The sequence below is a fragment of the Mesoplodon densirostris genome, chromosome 3 (assembly GCF_025265405.1).
Source record: "Mesoplodon densirostris isolate mMesDen1 chromosome 3, mMesDen1 primary haplotype, whole genome shotgun sequence".
Taxonomy (NCBI): domain Eukaryota; kingdom Metazoa; phylum Chordata; class Mammalia; order Artiodactyla; family Ziphiidae; genus Mesoplodon; species Mesoplodon densirostris.
The window spans coordinates 144687535-144712310 of record NC_082663.1 but is presented as its reverse complement, the minus strand read 5'-3'; the positions used below and the strand labels follow the sequence as shown (position 1 = coordinate 144712310).

The window sequence follows — 24776 nt, the reverse complement described above, 5'->3', positions numbered from 1 at the left end:
GATAGGAGCTTGTCAGGGTGCAGAGAGGGGCCATTGGAGCTGCGCCTCTGTGGATGAGGCTCCTAGACAGACCAGGGGCATGGAGCATGAGGCCCTTGAGGCCTGGTGTGGGCGAAACAGGGAGAGCAGGAGAGAGGAAAGTGGGGCGTGCCCAGGAATGAGACAGGCCCAGAGTCAGGGCCCTTCTGAGACTGGCCCCCATGCTTGAGGCAGAGGAGAAGCCAGTTGAAAGAGCTTGAGTCAGGAGGGACACGGCATGAGTTGCTTTTGCCTAGAAGTTGGAGTTGACGTCTGGCTGGTTTGTCTCAGTGGGGGCTCAAGTTTCCTTGGGAAGATTAGGCTGGGCATCAATGTGGCCAGGCCTGACTCCAGATGAAATAGTTCATCAAAGTATTTTAAAAGCACATGGCTTTTTTGTGGGGGTCATCAGCAGAGGAAGGGTGGGAACTGACTTAGGTGCTCACAGGTGACTTCTGGGTGTTGTAGGGCTGGAGGGAGGGAGAATAGACCTGGGGATGATCCAGGGTGGAGCTGGGAGGTCAGGGAGAAATTGGCTGTGGGAGGTGATGGGGCTGGACCAGGTGGTGACCAAGGAGGAGGTAGGAATGACTGGAGATGTATTTTGAAAGGAGATCTACCCCTTGGCCCTCCAGAAAGCAGCACTACTGTTGGGTTTTATGGTGACTTCCTGAAATCCAGCAGCCAAAGGCAGCTGCTGGCACTGGGGCTGAGACTTGGGGCCACAGGACCTAGCCCAGTCAAGCCCACCTCCTCTGCTTCCCCTCAAGGCCCATCCCGCTGAGTCAGTCCAGTCCTGCCGAGCTAATAGGGGGAGTCAAACCACAGGCCACAAAGAGCCAGGCAATCAAACTCTGAGATCACTCTGGCCAAGGCAATGTCCCTCAGCAATGTCTCTCCTGGGTCTAACCTGTCCCGCACATCTCAGGAGCAGGCCTCACATGCAACCTACACCTCCAGAGGGATGTCATAAGTGCTGGGGGAGGAGCTAAAGCATCACACCCATGAGTTGCTGTGCAACTTTGAACCCAGTGGCTCCCCTTCTGTGAGCCTCAGTCACCTCCTCTGTAGAATGGGGGAGATATCCAGTGGAATTACTCCTGAAAAGCAGCCAGCACATGGCCTGGAACACAGTAAGGGATAATAAATGTATCTATTTCTATCATGTTTCTGTTATGAATACTGTGTTATTCACCACAACAGTTTAATAATAGCAGCTGATGTTCACTGAGCACTTACTATCTGCCCAGCACCATTGTAGGCATTTGGCACAGAATAGTTCATTTATCCTAGTATAATCATCATGACTTTAGGAAGGGGCTCCTGTCCTGATCACCATTTTACAGATGAGGCGACTGGGTATGGGGGGGAAGGGGCTCACCCTGGGTCACACAGCTGGTGAGCAGTGCAGGTTATGGAGGAATATGATTGTATCCTACCCCACACGTGAGATGAACTGGAGGTGGAAAAAAGACAAAGGAAAAGAAAAACCATAGAATGGGTTAAAAAAAAAACTTTGTGATTTAAGGGTACAAAGAGCCTCCTTAATGAAATGTCGCAGGCACAAACCACAAAGTGTATGTTTTATTACAGTGAAATTTAAAATTTCTTTCCAACGGGACTTCCCTGGTGGTCCAGTGGCTAAGACTCCCCGCTCCCAAAGCAGGGGGCCTGGGTTCGATCCCTGGTCAGGGAACTAGATCCCACATGCTGCAGCTAAAAGATCCCTCATGCCACTACTGAAGATCCCGCATGCCGCAACGAAGATCCCAGATGCGGCAACGAAGATCCCAGTTGCGGCAACGAAAATCCCGCGTGCCGCAACTAAGACTCAGCACAGCCAAATGAACAGATGAATATTTTTTTTTAAATTTCTTTCCGGGGCTTCCCTGGTGGCGCAGTGGTTGAGAGTCCGCCTGCCGATGCAGGGGACACAGATTCGTGCCCTGGTCCCGGAAGATCCCACATGCCGTGGAGCGGCTGGGCCCGTGAGCCATGGCCGCTGAGCCTGCACGTCCAGAGCCTGTGCTCCGCAACGGGAGAGGCTACAACAGTGAGAGGCCCGCGTACCGCAAAAAAAAAAAAAAAAAAAAAAAAAAAAAAAAAATTTCTTTCCAAAGAAGGATAACATGGACAAAGTGAATCGTCACATGACACAGTGGTAGACTACATCTGCAATGTCTAACACTGTATCCACCTCACATGGTTGTTAGGAGAGTTAAATGGTCTAATAAATATAAAGTTCTTAGATCAGTGCCTGGCACATAGGAACCTCTGCCTAAACATTATCTATCATTATTGAAACTGACAAGGGTTCAATGACCCAGTGCTATCTAATAGAACTATGCAAGCCCATATGTGACTTTAAACTTTCTAGTAGCCACATTAACATAGTAAAAAGAAACAGGTAAAAATAATTTTATTAACACTTTTTATTTAGCCCAGTATACCCAAGTTATTGTCATCTTGACATGTAATCAATATAGAAACTAATTAACGAGATGCGCTATTTTACATCCTCTTTTCATTCTACTAAGTCTTAGAAATCCAGAATGTATTTTACACTTACAGCACATCTCAATTCGTATTAACCATATTTCAAGTGCTCAATAACCACATGTGGAGAGCGGAGTGTCACATTAGACACATCATATTGGACAGTGCAGATCTAGACTCTGTGGGGAACACGTGCAAATCAACAAGAAAAAGATAGCAACCCAAAGTGCAAAATGGGCAAAGAGTATGAATGGGCAATTTACAGAAAAGGAGAACCTGAAGGCCATCATGCAAATAAGATGCTCAAAACAATTAGAAATCAGAGAAATGTAAAATAAAGCAATGGTGATGTCACTTGACAGTGAGTCAGAGTGGCAAGAATTAGAAGTTGGGTAATGCCAACGGCTGGTGGAGATGTGGGGACATGGGACCCTCCTGCAAAGCCAGTGGATGTGATGGGGCTACCTAGTCCGGAATGCCACATAGCAAAACTGAGTATGTCCGGAGACTCAGTATCTCTGCATCCAGTACTCTCCCCTAGGGAGAGTCTCACCAGGTCCCTAAGGGAGCGTGTCCAAGGCTGTTCATTGTGGTGTGGAGAGATGGAGGCTGCCTGGTTTCCATCCTTGGGGGACAGAGGAGTAAGATGTGAGGGGTGCACCCCCTGAGACACCAAGCAGAAGTTAGAAGAAAAGAGATTCAAGAGATTAGCCATACAGATGGATCTTCAAGGCAGAATGCAAAACAAACAAACAAGCAGTACAGTACTGAGTGGGAGAAAAAAGTAAAAAACCAAATATAAGAGAACACTCATATAAAACAATGCACATTTTCAAGGAAAGACACAAGCAAGGGTGCCTATTAAACCTACTGGAGGGTTGCCACTGGGGATGGGAGGGGAAGAAGGGTATTTTTTTCAGGTGTTTATTTTTAAAATTTCAAAGCTATAGAAAACTTACAAGAATAGTAAAATGAGAGACTTCCCTGGTGGTCCAGTGGGTAAGACTCTGAGCTCCCAATGCAGGGGCCCAGGGTTCGATCCCTGGTCAGGGAACTAGATCCCCACATGCATGCCACAACTAAGAAGTCCTCACATTGCAACTAAAGATTCCCACAGGCTGCAGTGAAGATCCCACATGCTGCAACTAAGACCAGGTGCAAACAAAATAAATAAATAAATATTTTTAAAAAAAAAGAATAGTAAAATGAATACCCATATTCCACTCTCCTAGATTCAGTGGCAGTTGTTACTATTTTGCCATATTTGCTTTCTCTATCTCCCTATATGTTAATAGGAATGTATACCATCTTATAATATTGTATATATATATATATATATAATTTTTTTCTGAAACATGTGACAATTGCAGGCATCATGAATTTAACACTAAATAATTCAGTGAGTATGTCCTAAGAATGAGAACATTCTCTTGTCTAACCACAGTACAACACTCACACTCAGGAAATTTAACATGGATATGATATTATCTATTGGGTTTGCCAAAAATTTCGTTCGGTTTTTTCCGTAAGATGGCTCTAGTAGCACTTAGTTGTCTTTAACTTCATTCGAAACAATTTTTTCAGATTGTATTGTGACAGCTGTCATATCAGTGTGCATTAAAAAAAAAACATCAAAATTGGTGAATTTTTGTGTAGTAGCCATTTTAATCTTGAAGATGGAATGAAAAAAGCAACATTTTGGGCATATTATGTTTTATTATTTCAAGAAAGGTAAAAACGCAACTGAAACACACACAAAAAAGATTTGTGCTGTGTATGGAGAAGATGCTGTGACTGATCGAATGTGTCAAAAGTGGTTTGCTAAGTTTTGTGCAAGAGATTTCTCACTGGATGTTGTTCCACGGTTGGGTAGGCCAGTTGAAGTTGACAGAGGTCAAATCGAGGCATTAATTGGGAACAATCAATGTTATACCAGATAGCAGGCATACACAAAATATTCAAATCAAGCACTGAAAATCATTTGCACCAGCTTGATGTTTGGGTTCCATGTAAGTTAAGTGAAAAAAACCTTCTTGACCCTATTTCTGCATGTGATTCTCTACTGAAAAGTAACAAAAACATTCCATTTTTAAAACAAATTGTGACGGGCGATGAAAAGTGGATACTGTACATTAATGTGGAACAGAAGAGATCCTGGGGCAAGCAAAATGAACCACCACCAGCCACACGAAAGGCCGGTCTTCAGCCAAAGAAGGTGATGTTGTGTATATGGTGGGATTGGAAGGGAGTCCTCTATTATGAGCTCCTTCCGGAAAACCAAATGATTAATTCCAACAAGTACCACTCCCAAGTAGACCAACTGAAAGCAGCACTCGACAAAGAGCGTCTGGAATTAGTCAACAGAAAACACATAATCTTCCATCAGGATAATGCAAGACGGCATGTTTCTTTGATGACCAGGCAAAAACTGTTACACCTTGGCTGGGAAGTTCTGATTCATCTGCTGTATTCACCAGACATGGCACCTTCAGATTTCCATTTATTTTGGTCTTTACAAAAGCGAAGAGAGAAAATTTTCTTAGTGAGAAAATTTCCATTCCCTTGAAGACTGTAAAAGGCACCCGTAACAGTTCTTTGCTCAAAAGGATAAAAAGTTTGGGGAAGATGGAATTATGAAGTTGCCTGAAAAATGGCAGAAGGTAGTGGAACAAAACTGTGAATACACTGTTCAATAAAGTTCTTGGTGAAAATGAAAAATGTGTCTCTATTTTCAACTTAAAAGCCGAAGGAACTTTTTAGCCAACCCAATAATGTCCAGTTAACATTCAAATATCCTAGGTTATCCCTAGAATATCCTTCATTGCTGTTTTACCTTTTTTTTTGAAATTTTTATCAAGGACCCAATCAAGGATCAAACATTGATTTTGGTTGTCTTCTCTCTCTCTCTGACTTTTTTTTTTAATATTTATTTATTTGGCTGCATTGGGTCTTAGTTGCGGCACGTGGGATCTTAGGTGCAGCATGGAGGATCTTTCACTGCAGCACACAGGCTTCTCTCTCTAGTTGTGGCACGCGGGCTCTAGAGCACATGGGCTCAGTAGTTGCGGCACTCAGGCTTAGGTGTCCCACAGCATGCGGGATCTTAATTCCCCGACCAGGGATCAAACCCATGTCCCCTGCATTGGAAGGCAGATTCTTAACCACTGGACCACCAGGGAAGTCCCTGTCTTCTCTCTTTTGTCTCCTTCAATCTAGAACTGTTTCCCAGTCATTCATTTGTTTAATTAATGGATTGATTTTGCCTTTCATGACATAGATCTGTTTGAAGAGTCCAGACCATTTTGTTTTTGTTTGTGTTTTTGTTTTTTAAAGAATGTCCCTCCATCAGGATGTGTCTGGGTTTTTCCTAGTTATTAGATTCAGGTTACACACTTTGGGCAGGACCAAATTCTTTGAAAGTGATATTGTGCCCTTCTCAGTAATACATCACAGCAGGGAACACAGTGAGGACAGCCTGTTCCAGCAGTGGTGAAGTTTTTTGATCACTTGGTTGAGGTGGTGACTGCCAGCTTTCTCTGCTGTGCCTTTTCCAAGGTACCTTTCCGCCATTGAAATTAACAAGTAATCTGTGGGCTGGTTCTTTGAGACTGAATATCCACTTCCCCATTGACAAAGCACTGCCTGAATCAATCATTCATCTGGTGGCTGCACAATGGTGCTTTTCTAACTCAAACTTTCCTTCTGTATGTATTAGTTGGCATTCCAGAACTCTCTCCCTCCATCCCCCAAAAGGGACAGAGATAGCACTAAAATCTGAGCTCCTCACCAGCTGAGGCTTCCAGCCTCTTGAGCTATAAAATCAAGTAGGAAGGAGACGTCCGGTGTTGCTCTGTGCCTTTGGGCAACCCCTCCCCCCTCCCTGGGCACTTCCTCATCAGTCAACAGGTGGATTCAGGTGGATTCTGCTCAGGACTCCGCTGTCCCCATGTCCCACATACTGTCCTCTCCAGGTGTGTAGGAGGCAGCTCAGACACCATGCACAAGCAGGGCAGTGGACACAGTCCCACAGAGGGCACTGGCCTAGCCAGAGGCAACCGATCACTCAGTGGGGGTGGCAGAGGTCAGCAGAACAGGAAGAGATGGACAATAGCTGTGCCTGTTGCCACAGCAGTTTCAGTATTTGCCAGCTGGGTGGGGCCGGCCGGGCAGCCTGCAGGAACTAAGCCCAGGGCCCACTCTCCCCTCTCAATTTGTCCCTCTGCAAGCCCTAGCGAGGCCTGGAAAACGCAGCAGCTCACCCAGGGAACTGCAAAGACCCAATCGTTCGTTGAGGTTTGAACAGTTAGAGGTCTCCAAGAACTACAATTCCCAGAACGCACAGCGAACTCCTGGTACGGCCCCAGCTGTCTGAGTGGCTGGCTTGTTCCTAGAACAAGGAAATCTCACCTGTCCTAGGAACTGAGCCTCCCCGCCTGGGCAAGGTGCGTTTGGGTCTTTGTTTCTTGGACCTGCTCCTGCCGGAGAAATCCCGTTTCAAGCCAAACCTGGAGATGGTGAGATTACCTAGTTCTTTCATTCACACATGTGTACTGAGACCCTGCTCTGTGCCAGTCTCGGAAGTGGGACGGGAGCAGGGAGGTTGCGGGGAGCGGGAACAGAGATGTAATAGACAGGCTCATGAAAGTCAGCTCCCTGAGGGCAGAGGCTTGGGTTGGCTGGGTACCCTTTGTAATCTAGCACTTAGTATGTGCTCAATAAATATTCGCTGGTCAGCCAGCAAGCGAACAGGCTATCTTGCCCTTGTTTTCCGTTCCATTGCACCCGAAAGGTGCTTTGCTAGCTGCTTTGCTAGTTCCTACGATATTGTAATCTCCTAAAGTGTGCTGTATCTCTAGACTGTCCGACCTCCAAGCCTTTAAACGCCCTGTTCCTTTTACCAGCAACACATTCAATCAGCTTATTCGTCGATGTGTCTGTAGAGATAGGACAGAGCCTGGCACGGAGCAGGGCACATTAAATATTTGATGAGCGAATGAATGAATGAATGCCCTTGTCCATTGTCCATCCAAGACGCAGGGACACTCGGGACCCTCCCTATTCATCTCAGTCCCCCGCCCGCCCAGAATGAATGCATCTTTTGACCCGCCCCGAGGACGGCCGGGGTGGGGCATGTGCAGGCCAGGCAGAGGACTGGATTGGGGGCTGCCCTTGGCCCCCTCCAGGGTCTCCTAAAGTGTCCGTTTTTCTGGACTTTGGGAGTTTGCATCCCCTCCCCGAAACTCAGCCTCGGTCAACTGACTCCCACGACCAGCCTCCCGCCCTCTTACCACCCAGGGCACCCCACACGGACACTCAGCCAACAGCACGTGGTCAAGGGGCACCAGCTTCCCATTGGCCGCTGGCCTCCTTCCTTCCCCGAGATTGGTCCGGCCCCAGCCGCAGCTCCCCCCTCCGCAGCCTTGCGGTGGTACAGCCCGCCGCGGCTTAGGAGGGGCGGGAAGGTCCAACGCCTCGCGGCGCGGGGGAGGTGTCGCGAAGAGCAGGGATCCCTCTGGAATGTTTCCTTCGGGTCCCCCGGGGCGGGGCGGCGCGGCTTGGAGCGGATTGGCCGCGAGCGCCGGGCGGCCGCTCCTGATTGACCGGACGCGGGCCCTGGCCCCGCCCCCCTGGTCGTGGCTGAGGGAGAGGCCCCGGCCTGAGTTTGCGGAGGGCCGAACCCGGCGCGCACAGGGCGGCATCGGCGGCGCCGCAGGTGAGTGTCACCCGCGGGCGGAGCGCATCGCGGCCGCTTGCGGGATCCCGGCGCGGACCCGCGGGATCGCGGACCCATGGGGATCCGGCCGATTCTGCGGTATGGGGCCGGCCCCATGGACGCGGCTGGACGTCTAGGCTGAGCGGGGGGATGCCCGAGGCCCCTTCCCAGAGGGCCGGCCGCCTGCCTTCCAGCTGGGGGCAGGGGTAAACGCCTCCCGCCACCGGGATAGGGTCTCCAGCCGCACCCCAGCTCCCAGCTCCCCGCTGCCGGGATGGGGTCTCCAGCCGCACCCCAGCCCCTTGCACCTCTGGACAGTTCCCATCCCGGCGGGGACAGGCGCAGGATCGGTATTTCTGAGCCCTGCCCGGGCAGCTCCCCGAAGCTGGCCCAGTCCCAATCCTCCAGGGCCTAGGGGGACCTTGGGAGGACCGAGGTTCCGAAGATAATAATGAAAAAAATCACCCCGGCTAGCATTTATTGAACACTTCCGTGTCCGGTATTTACCACATATTTATTTATCATTGATTCTCAATACCTCATGGAAGGTGCTGTTACTTCTTTCAGAGCTGAAGCAGCAGACCCAGAGAGGTGGAGTGACTTGCCCAAGGTCCCACAGCGGGTAAGTGGCAGATCTGGGACTCAAATCCATGCCTCAGAGTCCAGAACTGTAGTCTCCACCACTATACAAGATGCCCGGTGGCTCCAAAGCTCAGGTGTTTCTGACCAGCTCCTTCCATTCCATTCCCTCCAGCCAGACACGCCATCTGGGGCACACCTGCTGGTCTTTGCTTTCACCAGCTGCTCAAACAGGAAGCTGTCCCCATAGCCCTTTTCCTCTGAGCTGGAAAGGCAAGGCCAGAATACCTGGGTCCTGAGAAGAGAGTGACATCTGCGGGAGAGATAGGCAGGGGTCCAGCACCGCTGGGGTTCTGTGCCTCTTGGGCCCCCCTGGTAAGCCTGGGCCCAGGACGGTAGGCGTTCTCCCTGGAAACACCCAGGAGCCGGTTTTTCAAGACTGATTCAGAGGCCCTCCCGCCCTCCTCTCTCAAGCAATACTCTGCTGAAAAGGGGAGCCTGGATGTGGTGTCCCCCCCCGCCCAGCTTTTGTGAGCTCCCAGGAACCCCCTTCCCCACTTCTTGCTCCCCTCACTGCAACTCTGTGTGGCTGTGAGCTTGTTGAGTTTCAGGCCCTTCCCAGGGAATAGAGGGTGGGGATGCTGGGATTGCAGCCAACCTGCTTGATGCCCAGGGCTGAAACTCCTTTTCTCCGTACCTGTGTTCAGGTTTGAGGGGAGACTGGGAATGTGGTGGAGAGGTGGCAGTTAGCAGGTCTACAGTGGGCATGTTCTGAGGATAGGGGAACTCAGAGAGTAGTCAGAATGAGGGCATAAGACACATTCATTTATTCTACACATATTTATTAAGCACCAACTATGTGTCAGGTACTGTTCTTGGCACAGAGGATACAATAGTGAACACAACAAAAATCCCTGCTCTTGGGGAGCTGCCATTCTAATTGGGGGAAACAGGCAACAAACAAGTTAACAAGTAAATAAAGAAAATACTTGCAGAGGGTGATAAATGTTATGAATAAAATATGAGGGAGTGGCATGGTAGAATCTGTGGGCAAAGGGGGAATCTCAGAGAAGGTAACTTTGTAGCCAAGGTCTGAATGACAAAAAGAAGCCAGCCTTGTAAAGATCAGGCAGGGGGCACAGCCAGGGCAAAGGCTCTGAGGAAGGACCAATCTTGGCATGGTGTGCCTGGGGCAGGAGAGGACCCAAAGCAGTGATTCTGCAGGGGTCTGGGGGTCACATTAAGGAGTTTAGAGCTTTTCCTCCATCAGGTGGGAAACCGTTGTAAGATTTGAGGCTGGGGAGTGACGCTGTCTGGTTTATGTTTTAAAATAGAGACATGAAGTTAAATAACAACCTAAGACTGGAAGACAAGAGTTCTGCCAGGGCAACATGTAATTATGTTCGTGGGCCTGAGTAGTTTGGACCACAGGGCCGGTTCCAACAGGCTGGGGCAAGCTGGGGAGGCTTCCTGGATGAGGTGGCCTGGAGTAGGCCTTGGCAGGCAGAGAGGACTGGGATGTTCCTGGGCAGGGCAAGGGAAGAAGCAATAATGACAATAATAATAACAACTTCCTTAGATTGATGTCAGGCAAAGTGATAATTGAGTTACTTGCATAATCTCTTTGGATTCCCATAAGCACTCTGAGAGACAGGAATTCTGCCCGTTTTTCAGATGAGGAAACTGAGGCCCCATCAAGTGAAGTGACTTCCCCACAGCCACACAGCTGGTAAGTAACAGGGGTGGGAGTTGAACCCACACCACTGCGCTTCTTCTGGCCTGGGAAGCAAATTCATTAATCACCCACTTTCCTCACCACCATTATTACCCTCTCCCGGGTGAGGACACGAAGCCAGCCTGAACCAGGGCGTCAAGTGTAGGCAGAGTAAGGATGTTGGGAATTGGTAATCAGGATGTAGGGACCCTGGGAAAAGGAGGGAGTTTGAATCTTGGCAACTGACTGAAAGATGATACAGATGGAAATGGTAGTAATTGTCACCAGCATTTATGGAACTCCTATTGTGTGCCAGGAACTGTTCCAAGCACATGTATGATTTCCTTGGAACTCAGAGAGGTTAAGACACTTGCCCAAAGTCACACAGCTAGTAAGTGGCGAATCCAGGTTTCAGATTTATGTTCTTAGCATTCTGCTAAGGTGTATGGGGGGTGGTTGGAGGGGAACCAGGGGAGGTGCTGATGTGGGAGAGTTTTTTTGGGTGTTTTTGGTTTTGTTTTAGTAGCATCATTGAGTGTAGTAAAATAACTTGACAGAGCAGTACTGGTTTATTATTTCAGAATTTATTTCATTTCTAGTATCTAGAACATATAGATTGCATTGCAATTAAAAACAGATTCAGTCCCTGCTCGGAGAACTAAGATTCCACAAGCCATGCAGCGTGGCAAAAAAAAAACAACCCAAAAAATTCCCCGCAGTTTAAAAAAATGGGTAAAGACTTAAACAGGCAGTTCACAAAAGGGCAAATTCAAATGGCTAATAAATGTATTAAAAGTCATTTAGCATCGTTGATTAGGAGGGGAGTGAAAAACAAAATGACAGTATCTTCGTTGCTACATGAAGCACTTATTCTGTCCAGAATTATGCTGGGAAGCAAGGGATGAGGGACTACAGAGGTAGGACTCATACTTTTGCCAGGGAGACAAGACCCTACTGAGGGCAGATGCTACAGCCTGTGCTTCTCTGGCTTCCCAGAGCTGCAGAGAAGCTGGGCGCAGAGACTGGTGGGCTGGTGAATATTAGGATCATTCGTTCATCCATTCATTTATTCCACAAATATTTATTAAGCAGCTGCTATATGCCAAGCACTGTTCTCTGCACTAAGAAGAGAGGAATGAATAAGACAGGCAAAGTTCCCTGCCCTTTCAGAAAACAGACAATGAACAAGCTAAATGAATGAAATATGTTTTCCACCTGAAAGAGGTGAGAGAGTGAGTTGTGTGGATACCAGAGGGCACAGCCAGTGCAAAGGCCCTGAGGCTGAACTTCGCCTAGTGTGAAGGAACAGGGAGGAGACCCATGTGGCTGGAGGGAATGAGCTAGGGGGAAACTGGGAGGAGATGAGGGCACGCAGGTAATGTGGGCAGATCATTTGGGGCCGGTGGGCCAAGGGGAGGACATTGACTTTTACTCCAGGTGAGGTAGCGGCCCTGGGAGGGGTTGGAGCAGAGGACAGATGTGATATGAGTTATGTTCTACAGTATCATTCTGGCTGCTGGATTGACAAGAGACTGTTGGGGGCAAAGGTGGAAGCTGGGAGACACAGAGAAGGCAACTGCACTGATCTAGGTGAGTGCTGATGGGGCTGGACTAGTGATATTAGAGGAGGTGTTGGAGAACAGATGAATGAATGAATAAATGAATGAGGATGGTGCAGCCCAGGGGCTCATCTGAATCCAGGACGGCCCCCTGGAAGAGGAGCAGAAAGTCCCCTTTACACAGAAAAATATAACTTGGCATAATTTGATCCTCATCACAACCAGGCGGATGGAATGTCCCCATTTGCAGACCAGGCATCTGAGGTTCAGAGAGATTGAGTCACTTAGGGGACAGTGTCACAGTGACGAACTTGGGCTTGGGAATCAGACCTGAGGGTGCAGCCAGCTTCTGTGACTTTGGACATGTGACTTAAAAATTAAATCTGGACTCTTTCCCGGCCTACAAGGCCCCTCCCAGTCACCTCTTTTACCTGCCGTCTTCATGTTCTCCCATTGCTCACTTCACTACCATCAACCACACTGGTCCCCAGCTGATCTGTGAGTCTGCTCAGAACCCCCGCTGACTGCCACCGCACTCAGACCAAAAGCCCAAGTTCTCCCTCTGGCCTACAGGGCCCTGCACAATCTGCCTGTTACTTCTCTGCCCTCACCTTTTCCTGTTGTCCCCCTTACTCTGACCCAACTACATATGCCTCCTTGCTGTTCCTCAAACATGCCAAGCACATCCCCACCTCAGGGCCTTTGCACTGGCTGTTCTCTCTGCCCGAATGTTCTTGACTCATATCCTCCTATGGATATTTCTTCCTGTCTTTCAAGTCTCAGATTCAGCCTCACCTTCTCAGAGAGGCCCTCCCTGACCTTGTCTGTAGAACTTGTCTTGTTTTATTGTCTTCATAGCATTCTTAGAAATTATATTAGATATTTACACGTTTGCTTGCTCACTATATATCTTCTCCTCTGGACTATGCTTCTGGACAGCATGGACAGAGCCCCAGCTAGCTATCCTTCTGCAGCACCTTAGGCATGAATTAGAAAAATGCAACGCCTCCTCCCATCAGACACATCACCAGACCAGGGTCTGGTGCTTTTGCACAGTGAACAATCAGTGTAACTGCTCATGGTGGCCCTAGTCAGGGACCTGTTGCTTGTCTTTTTTTTGTGTGTGTCTTTTTTTTAATAATAGAAGTTTTTTTTAATATTGCCAGCATACATTTTGTGCAGTGTTTCAATAATGAGCTTGCGTTATTCACAGAGATTTTTTTCTCACCTTCATGGGTACATTTGGTAGCAAACTTATGAAATTATTAAATACAGCTTTGAATAATAATTTTTTAAATTAACTGATTAATTTATTTATTTTTGGCTGTGTTGGGTCTTCGTTGCTGCACGTGGGCTTTCTCTAGTTGTGGCGAGCAGGGCCTACTCTTCGTTACAGTGTGCAGGCTTCTCATTGTGGTGGCTTCTCTTTTTGTGGAGCACGGGCTCTAGGCGCGCAGGCTTCAGTAGTTGTAGCTCATGGGCTCTAGAGCTCAGGCTCAGTAGTTGTGGTGCACGGGCTTAGCTGCTCCACGGGATGTGGGATCTTCCCAGCCCAGGGCTCGAATCCATGTCCCCTGCATTGGCAGGCAGATTCTTAACCAATGTGCCACCAAGGAAGTCTGAATTATAATTAATTAAAGATGTTTTTTGTTTGTTTGTTTGTTTGTTTGTTTGTTGGCTGTGCCATGCAGCTTGCAGGATCTTAGTTCCCCAACCAGGGATTAAACCCAGGCCCAGCAGTGAAAGGACTGAGTCCTAACCACTGGACTGCCAGGGAATTCCCTAATTAAAGCTTTTTAAAACATATACACACACGTGTATGTATCTCCTTAAACACATACACATATTATATATATATATATATACATACATATGTATGTGTATTTGTAAACTCTCAGGATTTATCCGTATAGGGCTGTTTTCTTCATCCATTAACCATTCATCAAAGGCTCCTTATTTACTCCGGGTAAGGAAATGTGGAACCTTGCTTGTCTTATTGAAGGCAATATCCATATTGGTGCATGGAATATAGTAAGTGCCCCAAACATTTGTTTGAAGGGAGGGAGGGAGAAAGAGAGAAAGAAAGAGAGAATAGAGGGAGAGGAAAGAGAAAAGTGTGTCAGTCAGGACAGGTTTTGCTGCAATAACAAACACCTCCAAAATCATAGTGGCCAAACTCAACAAAGGTTTATTTTTTGTTCCTGCTACATGTCCATTGCAGCTCAGTGGGGGATTCCATTCATTGTCATCACTCAGAGCCTGGCCTGCTGGGGCCACCACCACATCAAATGAGGCTGGTCACCCTACCAGGAGAAAGGGACTTCTGGAGGCTCTTGCTCCAGTAATTAAATGCTTCAGCCCAGAAATGTCATGTGTCATTTCCTCTCACAACTCACTGGCCAGTACTGGTCACATGCCTGTCCAGTCACAAGGAGGCCAGTAAGTGCCATCTGCCTACATGCTTTGAAGGGGGGAGTCAGAAATTTTTAGCACACAGCATTAATGACTGTGACCAGTAGAAAAAAAAAGAGAAAATGTAGGCTGTGAGTTTCCATTTTTTCATCTGTTAAATGGGCATAATCACATATTATGGTATATCACATAATCACATCGTGGGGGTGATAATATGGTCCCCATGATGTGGTGTGAGGGTTAAGATACAGAGCAGTTAGCTTGGGGTTATGATAGATATTAGCTGATATTATTACTTCTGTGCAAGTGTGTAAGTGCTGGGACCAGATTTTTTTTTTTTTAAGTGAAACAAGTAAAGTGTTTATTAGGAGGAAAAAGTACGTGTGAATAGGCACACGGGCGGACTCAGAGAGAGTCGTGCCTTCGTAGTAGTTTGGGGTTTTTTTTGTTTTTTTGTGGTACGCGGGCCTCTCACTGTTGTGGCTTCTCCCGTTGCGGAGCACAGGCTCCGGACCTGCAAGCTCAATAGCCATGGCTCGCGGGCCTAGCCACCCCACGGCACGTGGGATCCTCCCGGACCGGGGCATGAACCCATGTCCCCTGCATCGGCAGGTGGACTCTCAACCACTGCACCACCAGGGAAGCCCTTTCGTAATGGTTTGAATTGCTTATATGGGGCATTTCTTCTGGGTTTCCTTTGGCCAATCATCTTGCTTTGCCTGGCTCTGAGCTGGGACCGGATTTCGAACTGAGGCCAGTCTGTTCTCTAAATATTTCATTGGACCTGTAGGGGCGAGGCGGCCGGAGGCCACTGCCCAGGCCCTGAGCCCCTTTTCCTGTCCTGCAGATCTCCTGGGCGTGCCCCCTCTTCTCGCTGCTCATGCCGCTGGGACTGGGGCGGCGGAAAAAGGCGCCGCCTCTGGTGGAAAATGAGGAGGCGGAGCCAGGCCGTGGTGGGCTAGGTGTGGGGGAGCCGGGGCCCCTGGGCGGAGGTGGGGCAGGGGCCCCCCAAATGGGCTTGCCCCCCCCTCCCCCTGCCCTGCGGCCCCGCCTTGTGTTCCACACCCAGCTGGCCCATGGCAGTCCCACTGGCCGCATCGAGGGCTTCACCAACGTCAAGGAGCTGTACGGCAAGATTGCTGAGGCCTTCCGGCTGCCAGCTGCTGAGGTACCCACTGGGGAGCCAGGCACCAGGGTCCCTGATGGTGAGCTAGAGAGAGGCCTGAGCGTGCATCCTGTTTGTGAGCTGTGGCTCAGGTGGTGAAGCTGCAGATACTGAGGCCTTACCCCAGTGAATTATGGGGAACTGGAGGCCAGGGCTGGATGCTGAATTTCATCCGGCATTGGGAGGCCTGCACCCCATTGGTTTGTGGCGAACTGGAGGCCACAGGCGGAGGCGGCATTCCCATCAGGCATTGAGAGGCCTGTGCCGCAGGGGATTGTGGGGGAAGGTGGCCACAGCTGGATGCTGAGTTCCTATCAGGCATTAGGAGACCTGCAGCCCAATGTATTGTGGGGAACTGGAGATCAGGACTGGATGCTGAATCCCCATCAGGCACTGGGAGGCCTCTGCCCCAGTGGATTGTGGGAATGGATGGCCAGGGCTGGATGCTACATTCCCATCATACATTGAGAGGTTTGCAGCCCAGCGGACTGTGGGGATTGGAGGTCAGATGCAACATTCACTTCTCCATGATTCACTGGGAGGTCCCACCCCAAGGACTTTGGGGGCCAAAGGAAGGGAAGCAAGGAAGGTGACAGTGGGACTGAGCAGGAAGTAAATGCAGGGGTCTCAGTAGGCAGGATGGGTATCTGTGCCCCTTCATTCATTCCACAAGCATTTTCTGAGCATCCACTGTGTGCCAGTCTCTGTACCCCGGAAACAGCAGGGGGTTTTTGCTAGGACAGAAACCCAGCCCTAGTGGGGCCCTGCCCTGGCTCGGGGGGTGGTCAGGCACTGTGATGGGGACCCCCAGGCCTTTCCCAACAGGTGGCGATTAGCAAAGGGCACAGGAAGGAGGTGAGGGTTGAATATCTCCCACCCCTGTAGGTGATGTTCTGCACCCTCAACACCCACAAAGTGGACATGGACAAGCTCCTGGGGGGCCAGATCGGGCTGGAGGACTTCATCTTCGCCCACGTCAAGGGGCAGCGCAAGGAAGTGGAGGTGTTCAAGTCGGAAGAAGCGTTGGGGCTCACCATCACAGACAACGGGGCTGGCTATGCCTTCATCAAGGTGCCTGGGGGTGGGGCACCCAGAGTCCTGAGGGTAAGGCCTACCCATAGGACCGAACGGCAGAGCCACAGGGGCTGACAGCTCCTTTCCCCACAGCGCATTAAGGAGGGCAGCGTGATTGACCACATCCAGCTCATCAGCGTGGGTGACATGATCGAGGCCATCAACGGACAGAGCCTGCTGGGCTGCCGGCACTACGAGGTGGCCCGGCTGCTCAAGGAGCTGCCCCGAGGCCGCACCTTCACGCTGAAGCTCACAGAGCCCCGAAAGGCCTTCGGTGAGGGGCTGCCTCCTACAGCCTGGGTGGTCCCCTTCACTTGGGCCCTGGCTGCAGTGCCAAGGGCCACCAGCAGGTGGTGCCCAAGCCCAGCAGGTCACAGTGGAAAGGGGGTGGGGGCAGCTCCACCCTGCCCTGGGGAGGGGCTGCTGGCTCTCCGCCCAGCCTGGGAGGAGGATGGAGGCAAGGAGGAAGCTGCCCCCACACCCAGCTTCCAGGAGCCATTAGCCTAGCCAAGCGCCCCCAACCCTGGCCAATTCCCCACCCCCCAAGAAGCCAGGCTTGGCTGCCCAGTGCCAGCCCCCCCCACTTTTTTGTCTGGCTTCATTAACTCTCAGGAATGGGCCCAAGGCCCCTGGGGTGGTGGTGGGGGACTCTGACACACTTCCCCAGGCAGATAGGGCTGGTCTGTGGCCCAGCAGCTATACCCCCTTGGCCTTGGGGAAAGCAGCTGGGGACCCAGGACCCACACCGTTCCTGTCCCTCAGGCCCTGGGGACAGAAGTGGCCCCCTCCAGTCTCCCCTCCAGCCTTTTCCATTCCTAGCCCCTGGCTGCACCTCCTACACCCGTGCCAAGCCTGAGTCAGGAGTCCTGCCCTCCTGGGGTCACCTCAGCCTCCAATTCCCCCAAAGCCTACAGAAGCTTGGAGAAGGTGGAGGGTTGTCTGAGGCCGAGATGCCTGGGTTCCTGCCCAGAACGTGCTGGAATTGGGCTTCTCCAGCCCTCACCCCTTCCCTGTCTCCCACAGACATGATCAATGTGCGTTCAGGGGGTGGCCGCCCAGGCTCCGGTCCCCAGCTGGGCACTGGCCGAGGGACCCTCCGGCTCCGATCCCGGGGTCCTGCCACAGTAGAGGATCTGGTGAGTGTTCCAGCTGGGCCCCAGCCCCCCTTCCCTGTGAAATTCATAGGCAGCAGCATCACCTCTTAGTTGAGGGGCTCTGGGCACTGGATGCAAACCCACCTCTGCCACCTCCCAGCTCTGGGACCTTTCTTGGGCAAGTGGACCTCAGTTTCCTAATCTGTAAAATGGGGATAGTGATACTGACACTTGCACAGTTGTCACGAGGATGAACTGTGTGTTTCTATACCGAAAGTGGTAAAAATTGTACGCGGCACTTAGTAAGTACAATTACAATTATATTCACATTATTATGATGTTGTTGTCCCTCTTCCTGCCCCCCAGCCTTCAGCCTTTGAGGAGAAGGCCATTGAGAAGGTGGATGACCTGCTGGAGAGCTACATGGGCATCAGGGACACAGAGCTGGGTAAGTGGGGGGCGCCTGGGTCTGGGAATGGGTGGGAGTTTAGGGGAAGGAGCTTCTAGGTCCTGTGGGGCTGGGTCTGCCCTGAGCACCTCTGTCATCTGTGCCTCCATTCTGCCACACACACCCGCCCCCGCAGCGGCCACCATGGTAGAGCTTGGAAAAGACAAAAGGAACCCGGACGAGCTGGCTGAGGCCCTGGATGAACGGCTTGGTGACTTCGCCTTCCCGGATGAGTTTGTCTTTGACGTCTGGGGAGCCATTGGGGATGCCAAGGTTGGCCGCTACTAGGCCTCCCGCTGGACCTTGAGATGACTTGGGCCAGGCCTGGTGGGAGCCTCTGGAGTGGAGACACCATGGGCTGGACCCCAGCGTCCAGCTCGGGCCCAGCTCAGTAGCCCGAAGATGATGCGGAGCGGAAGTGGGGCCCGACCTCTGCCCCCCTCCAATCGGTACCACCCCCTCAACAGTTCCCAGCCTGGCTGGGGTCTCCAGCCCCCCACCCCACCCCCGCCCTGTTCCCCACCTACCTCAGCCGGGTCAGGCGCGGGGAGGGACCAGCCAGATTGGGCGGCCACCCCCGCCCCCAGTACTTTCCGCCTCAGCTGCCAAACTGGTCCCTCTTATCTCCCTGGGGCCTTGGGTTCTGTTTGGGGGTCGTGACCTCCCTAGTTTCCTGACGCAGGGCATGCAGAAGGGGGGGTGTCCCCCTCAGCAAACGCAATAATACCCTCCCCCTGCGCCACCTCCGTCCCCCCAGAGGAGCCCCCACTGTGGAGTCTGTTACCTCTGCATTTGAAACATGAGTCTGCTGTGAGGCCCCCAGACGCCCTCCCTCTCCTGCCCCCCTGTGTCTCCCTCAGCTCAGCCCCAGACAGAAGGGGCAGGAGGGATGATGGTGGTGGGCTTTCATATCTGAATTTGCTGTCTGGAAGATAAAGAATCTGCTGTTGGACCTGTGTGGCGGCTTCGGGGTGGGAGAGGAGGGTGGGCCGGGGCTGGGAAAGAATGCAGCAGCTGAAATCCATCCTCTTTGGGCTCCAAATCGAATTAGGAGCTGGCCCCAGCCGCCCACCCCCTCCCACCCGTTCCGCCTGAGGAAGCTCTTGGCTGCAAGCCACCAGGCTTCCAGGCAAGGCCGGAGCTTCTCGGCCTGCTGAGGGTGCAAATCTTGCTCCCTCTCGAACAAGGCTCTTGCCACCCCTGGCCTGATGCGAACGGTGGGCAGGAGGCTGTGGGTCCTTGCCTGCTCCAACCCAGGGCCATGGAGAAAGAAAGATGGGGTGGGCTTAAGATGGAGTCTCAGGCCTGCCCTGCTGTGTGCTGATGGAGAGGAACCCCACCCCAAGGCTGGGGGGGAGGAGTCATGATGCACCCCGACCTCAGCTGACTCTACATGTGGGGTCTGCCAGCGTCCATGGAGCACCATACTTTGTGCCGGATGTGCTTGTTTTGACAACCCACTTCATCCTTAAGGATTGAGGCGGGGATCAGGGAAGGGCGGGGGGTGGCGTCCTGGCCAGACCTGGAGGGAAGAGCGAGGATTGAAGTGGGGGGAACCAGGCCAGAGGTCCCCGCAGGAATGTTTGTGGGCAAGTTGAGAGGGGAGGTCTAAGCCCGCCCGCTCCCCATTTCCAACATGCAGGCAGTGGGCCCTGGGAGGGGGCAGTGGGGAGGACCACCTGGACGGGGGTGGGGACGGGTTACTCTGGGCATCGCTGGGCACCTGTGGGCACTTTGTGTGTCTGTGCTAATATACAGTTCCGGTTGTGAAGGGGTGAGGCTGTGTGAGTCTGGGTGTTGAGCAGGTAGGACTGTGTCTCAGAGTGTTGGTGGTTTGTGACTGTGTTGAGGGAACAGGGTGTGATGACTGTCTTCGCATTCCAGGGTGTTTGTGGATATCACTGGCAGGGCTTCTGTGGGGAGTGTGGCCGTGTGACAGCATGTGTGCCTCTGGGTGTTGCTTTTGCTAGGGTGGGGGGTGACCGGCTAGATCTCGGGGTGTCCAGGCCCCAGGGGGTGCCACTCCTTGTGTCTTGGGTGTATGTGGCATGTACCTGTGGGGCCTGTCTTGGACTGTTAGAGGGCGTCTCTGAGTGATATTGGGGTGTGGCTGGGGGCTGTGTCAGTGGTAACAGTTGTGTGCACCGCTCAAGGTGCTGAGTGAGACTACATTTGCCAGCACTAAGGGGTGTGATGGTCTCTTTCACAGGGGGCTCTATTTCAGGGTGTTAGCGTCGGTAACTGTGGGCCCATCTCTGGTGCTAGAGGTGAGACTCTCAGTGTGACGATGGCTGACCCCAAGTGGCTGCTGCTGAGCTGGGAACAGGCCATGACGGTGGGGGGTCTCAGGGTGTTAAGGGATATGATTGTGTATCTTCGAGTGTGTGACCGTGTGTGTGCCGCTCAGGGATGCGATCCTACTTCTCAGGGCAGGAGGTGAGGGTGCAGCTGTGTGGCCACAGGTGCGGCTGTCTGTGGCTTGGGACGTGTGTGTGCTCATCGCATCCTAAAGCAGTATCTAGGAGACAGTCCACTGGTCACCGATCTTCCTGGTTCCCCTGCCCCCCTTCAGCCTCCTCCCTCTTCCCTCCCAGAGTTTGACTCGCTGCAGCCCTTGCCTAGGCTTTAAGCCCCTGTGTAAATAATGGGCGGATCTCCTGGTCAGGCGAGGCATGACCCAAGCTGGTCCACCCAGGGCACTGCCCACCACCACCCACCCAACACGCGTGAAGGCTCTGGCAGGGGAAGGGGGGTGCTGCTCTCCCCACGCAGGGCTAGCCCTCCAACCTTGCAGCCCCGGTGGGGGTAGTAGCACCACTGAGCCGCCCCAGCCTGCCCTGGGCGACATTCGCGTTTTCCAGTGTTTAGATTTTATCCGCTTTATTAATGAGGCAGGCGAGAGGCCCACGCCTGGGAGGGAATGGGGCTGCTCCCGCCCCACCAGGGGGAGCGGGTCACGGGGGCCAGGCCAACTTCCCAGAGCCCCCCTTACTCATGAGGGGAGCTGGGGCCTGGAGCGGCCCATGACCATTGCCAGGAGTACGAAAAGGGGGTGTCTGTCACCCCAGGTTCCCTGAAGGCGTGCGCTGGGTGGAACGGCCCCTGGAGGCTGGAGCGGGCAGCGGGAGGAGGCTGGGAGCGGGGAGCCGCCCGGGGAGGGAGGGAGGGAGGGAGGGAGCGGCCTGTCGGAAAGCTCGGGCGCAGCAGGCTAGGGCGCAGCAGGGCAGCAGGGACCAAGCGGCAGGCGATGGGGACCCTGCGTCCCAGGCAGCTCCGGGTAAGAAGGCTGGGGCACGAGGATCTCCAGTGGGGGAGGAAGGCATGAAAGGATGGGACCATGGCTCCCCCAGCCTGTCCTTCCTGTGTTCCTTGACTCTCAGCCCATCTCTCTGTCCCTGTTGATCTTACTGTCTGTCCAGCCTCCCTTCACATATGACCCAGCAGGCAGTTCTGACCTCTCAGCCCTCACCAGGGGCTATCAAGGAATGGGTGGTGACGGGTTAGCCTTGAGGCCTCTGGGGCAGGGACATGGAGCTGGCAGGAGCGGAACTGTGGGCACCCAGGGTGAGGCAGCAGTGGGCAGAGGTAGGGCCTGGGTGAGAGACAGCGATGGGGCTCAGAGATGGGAATGTGGGGGACAAGGATGGGGCTCTGGGGACAGGGGCAGGGCTGTGTGGACAGAGATGTGGCCAAGGGGACAGAGACGGGCTTATGGGAACAGGGATGGAGCTGTGGGGACAGGGATGTGGTCCTGGGGAAAGAGACAGTGTGGTGGAGAGAGATGTGCCCAAGGTGGCAGAGGTGGGGCTGTGAGCATCTAGGATGGGACTGGAGTAAAGGTGACATAGTGATGGTCAAAGATGGGGCAGTGGGGTCAGATGGTGCCCTGGGATCAGAACTGGGTCAGTGGGGGGCTTCCCTGGTGGCGCAGTGGTTGGGAGTCCGCCTGCCGATGCAGGGGACGCGGGTTCGTGCCCCGGTCCGGGACGATCCCGCGTGCCGCGGAGCGGCTGGGCCCGTGAGCCATGGCTGCTGGGCCTGCGCGTCCGGAGCCTGTGCTCCGCAACGGGAGAGGCCACAACAGTGAGAGGCCCGCATACCGCAAAAAAAAAAGAAAAAGAAAAAAAGAAATGGGTCAGTGGGTATCAGATGGGGCCGGGGGCCAGGAATTGGCTGTCAGAATGGGAGGTGGGTGTCAGAAGTGGGTGGGTAAGGCCCAGAGGTGGGGTCAGAGACAGGTGAGGCTGAAGCCAGGTGACCCTGGTGGACAGGGCAATGAGGGCAGACTGAGGCCTGGAGCAAGAGGTGGGCTGGTAAGAGGAAGAGGAGAAAGAGTGGGTCAGGAATGGGGCAGCCAGAGTCATTTGGAGTTGCCATGGACAGAGGGTCCATAGAAGAACTCCATGGGATCAAATGGGTCCTGATGATCTGAGATGGGACCACCAGCTGGTCCCAGGCCAATGGTGGAACCTCACCTTCCCCTCCTCTCCTCTCCCCAGCCCCACCCCCGGCACCTGACATGAGCCCTTGCGGGCCCCTCAACCTAAGCCTGGCGGGCGAGGTGACCACGTGTACAGCACCCAGGGCCTCCAACACCTCCGCCGGACCGCTGTCGGACCTGGCGGGCGCGTCACCCGCGCTGCCCATCTTCTCCATGACGCTGGGCGCCGTGTCCAACGTGCTGGCGCTGGCGCTGCTGGCGCAGGCCGCGAGCCGTCTGCGGCGCCGCCGCTCGGCAGCCACCTTCCTGCTGTTCGTCGCCAGCCTCCTGGCCACCGACCTGGCGGGCCACGTGATCCCGGGTGCGCTGGTGCTGCGCCTGTACGCGGCGGGGCGCTCGCCGGCCGGCGGCGCCTGCCACTTCCTGGGCGGATGCATGGTCTTTTTCGGCCTGTGCCCGCTGTTACTGGGCTGCGGCATGGCCGTGGAGCGCTGCGTGGGCGTCACGCGGCCGCTGCTGCACGCAGCCGGCGTCTCTGTGGCCCGCGCGCGGTTGACTTTGGCCGCGCTGGCCGCCGTGGCCTTGGCCGTGGCGCTGCTGCCATTGGCGCGCGTGGGCCGCTACGAGCTGCAGTACCCGGGTACGTGGTGCTTCATCGGTCTGGGCCCGGCGGGAGGCTGGCGCCAGTCGTTGCTCGCCGGCCTTTTCGCCGGCCTCGGCTTGGCCTCGCTGCTCGCCGCGCTCGTGTGCAACACGCTCAGCGGCCTTGCCCTGCTGCGCGCCCGCTGGTGCCGCCGCTCTCGACAGCACTTCCCGTCTGGAGGCCCCGACAGCCGCCGTCACTGGGGAGGGCACGGACCCCGCCCGGCCTCCGCCTCGTCCGCCTCGTCCGCCTCGTCCGTCGCTTCGGCCTCCGCCGCCCCCGGCGGCTCCCTGGGCCGTGGCTCAGCGCGGCGAGCCCGTGCCCACGATGTGGAGATGGTGGGCCAGCTCATAGGCATCATGGTGGTGTCGTGCATCTGCTGGAGCCCCCTGCTGGTGAGGGGCGCACAGGCCCCTCCAACCCTGCTCCTTCCCACGCCCTCCGTGACCTCTCCCACCCTTTTCCATCCTGGGATACCTGGGTCCTCTCTCCCTGACCCAGCCAGGGCACTGCCCCCTCAAGGCCCCACCTGCCAGAGTCCACCCTTTGCCCTCTCCCTCTGACGTCCCACTCCTCCTCCCAGTCCCCGTATCTTACTCCTTCCTGGGGTCTTTGTAGTTCACCCGACCCAGGCAAGGTTCCCCTCCAACCCCACCCACCTAAGTGCTTTCATTCCCTAGCTTCCTTCCACCATCACCACCCCTTTTCTCTTCTCCCCTTCAATCCCCTGTCCTTTGGGATACCTGGGACTTCTTTCTTGCCCAAGCACACACCCACTGAAGGCCTTTGCTTCTGCCACGCTCTCTAAGGCCCCCACTTCTCCCCTCTCTCCACAGCTCCTTCCCAATTAGATTCCCATTTACCCTCCCCGTGACGTTCTGTCCATCCTCACAGCCTCCTTACCTTCCAGACACTCTCTCATCCATCTCAGCCCTTCGCCGGTGCCCTTTTCTTACACCACCCACCGCTCACACTGTCTTCTCCCACAGGTGTTGGTGGTGCTGGCTATCGCGGGCTGGGGCCCCAGCTCCCTGCAGCAGCCGCTGTTTTTGGCCGTGCGCCTCGCCTCGTGGAACCAGATTCTGGACCCCTGGGTGTATATCTTGCTGCGCCGGGCTGTGCTTCGCCAACTGCTTCTCCTCCTGCCTTCAAGGGCAAGTGCCAAGGGCAGCCCCAGGGGGCTGGGCCTAATGAGGAGCGCTTGGGAGGCCAACTCGCTGCGCAGCTCCCGGCACAGTGGCCTCAGTCACTTCTAGGCGCGCCCGGTGGCTAAGCCAGACCACCCGGGGCCGGCCTCTGGTCCGCAGCTCGGAGACTTCGGGGAATAAAACCTTTTTGCGGACAAGCCCAGGGCGGTGCGTCCCGTCGGGGCTGAAGCACGCTCGCGGCCGCGCGGGGGCGGCAGAGGTACTCTGTATGC

General features: G+C 53.7%; 2 protein-coding genes across 3 annotated transcripts; both read left to right on the top strand.

The window, feature by feature from the left end:
• The first annotated feature begins 6900 nt into the window (after positions 1-6900).
• Positions 6901-19224, top strand: GIPC1 (GIPC PDZ domain containing family member 1). 2 transcript variants are annotated; one of them, XM_060094059.1, is made up of 10 exons: positions 6901-7028; positions 8795-8849; positions 10481-10535; positions 12023-12110; positions 15339-15659; positions 16542-16727; positions 16824-17004; positions 17754-17866; positions 18191-18272; positions 18409-19224. In XM_060094059.1, the coding sequence occupies exons 5-10, from the start codon at positions 15372-15374 to the stop codon at positions 18558-18560; spliced, it is 1002 nt and encodes a 333-aa protein (XP_059950042.1). In that variant the 5' UTR covers positions 6901-7028; positions 8795-8849; positions 10481-10535; positions 12023-12110; positions 15339-15371; the 3' UTR covers positions 18561-19224. The 2 variants fall into 2 exon arrangements, with proteins under 2 accessions (XP_059950042.1, XP_059950041.1); XM_060094058.1 differs by lacking the exon at positions 6901-7028 and adding an exon at positions 8139-8227.
• A 3469-nt stretch (positions 19225-22693) lies between these two features.
• PTGER1 (prostaglandin E receptor 1) lies at positions 22694-24612 on the top strand. Its single transcript, XM_060092249.1, has 2 exons — positions 22694-23751; positions 24346-24612. The coding sequence occupies exons 1-2, from the start codon at positions 22792-22794 to the stop codon at positions 24610-24612; spliced, it is 1227 nt and encodes a 408-aa protein (XP_059948232.1). The 5' UTR covers positions 22694-22791.
• Positions 24613-24776: the final 164 nt, after the last annotated feature.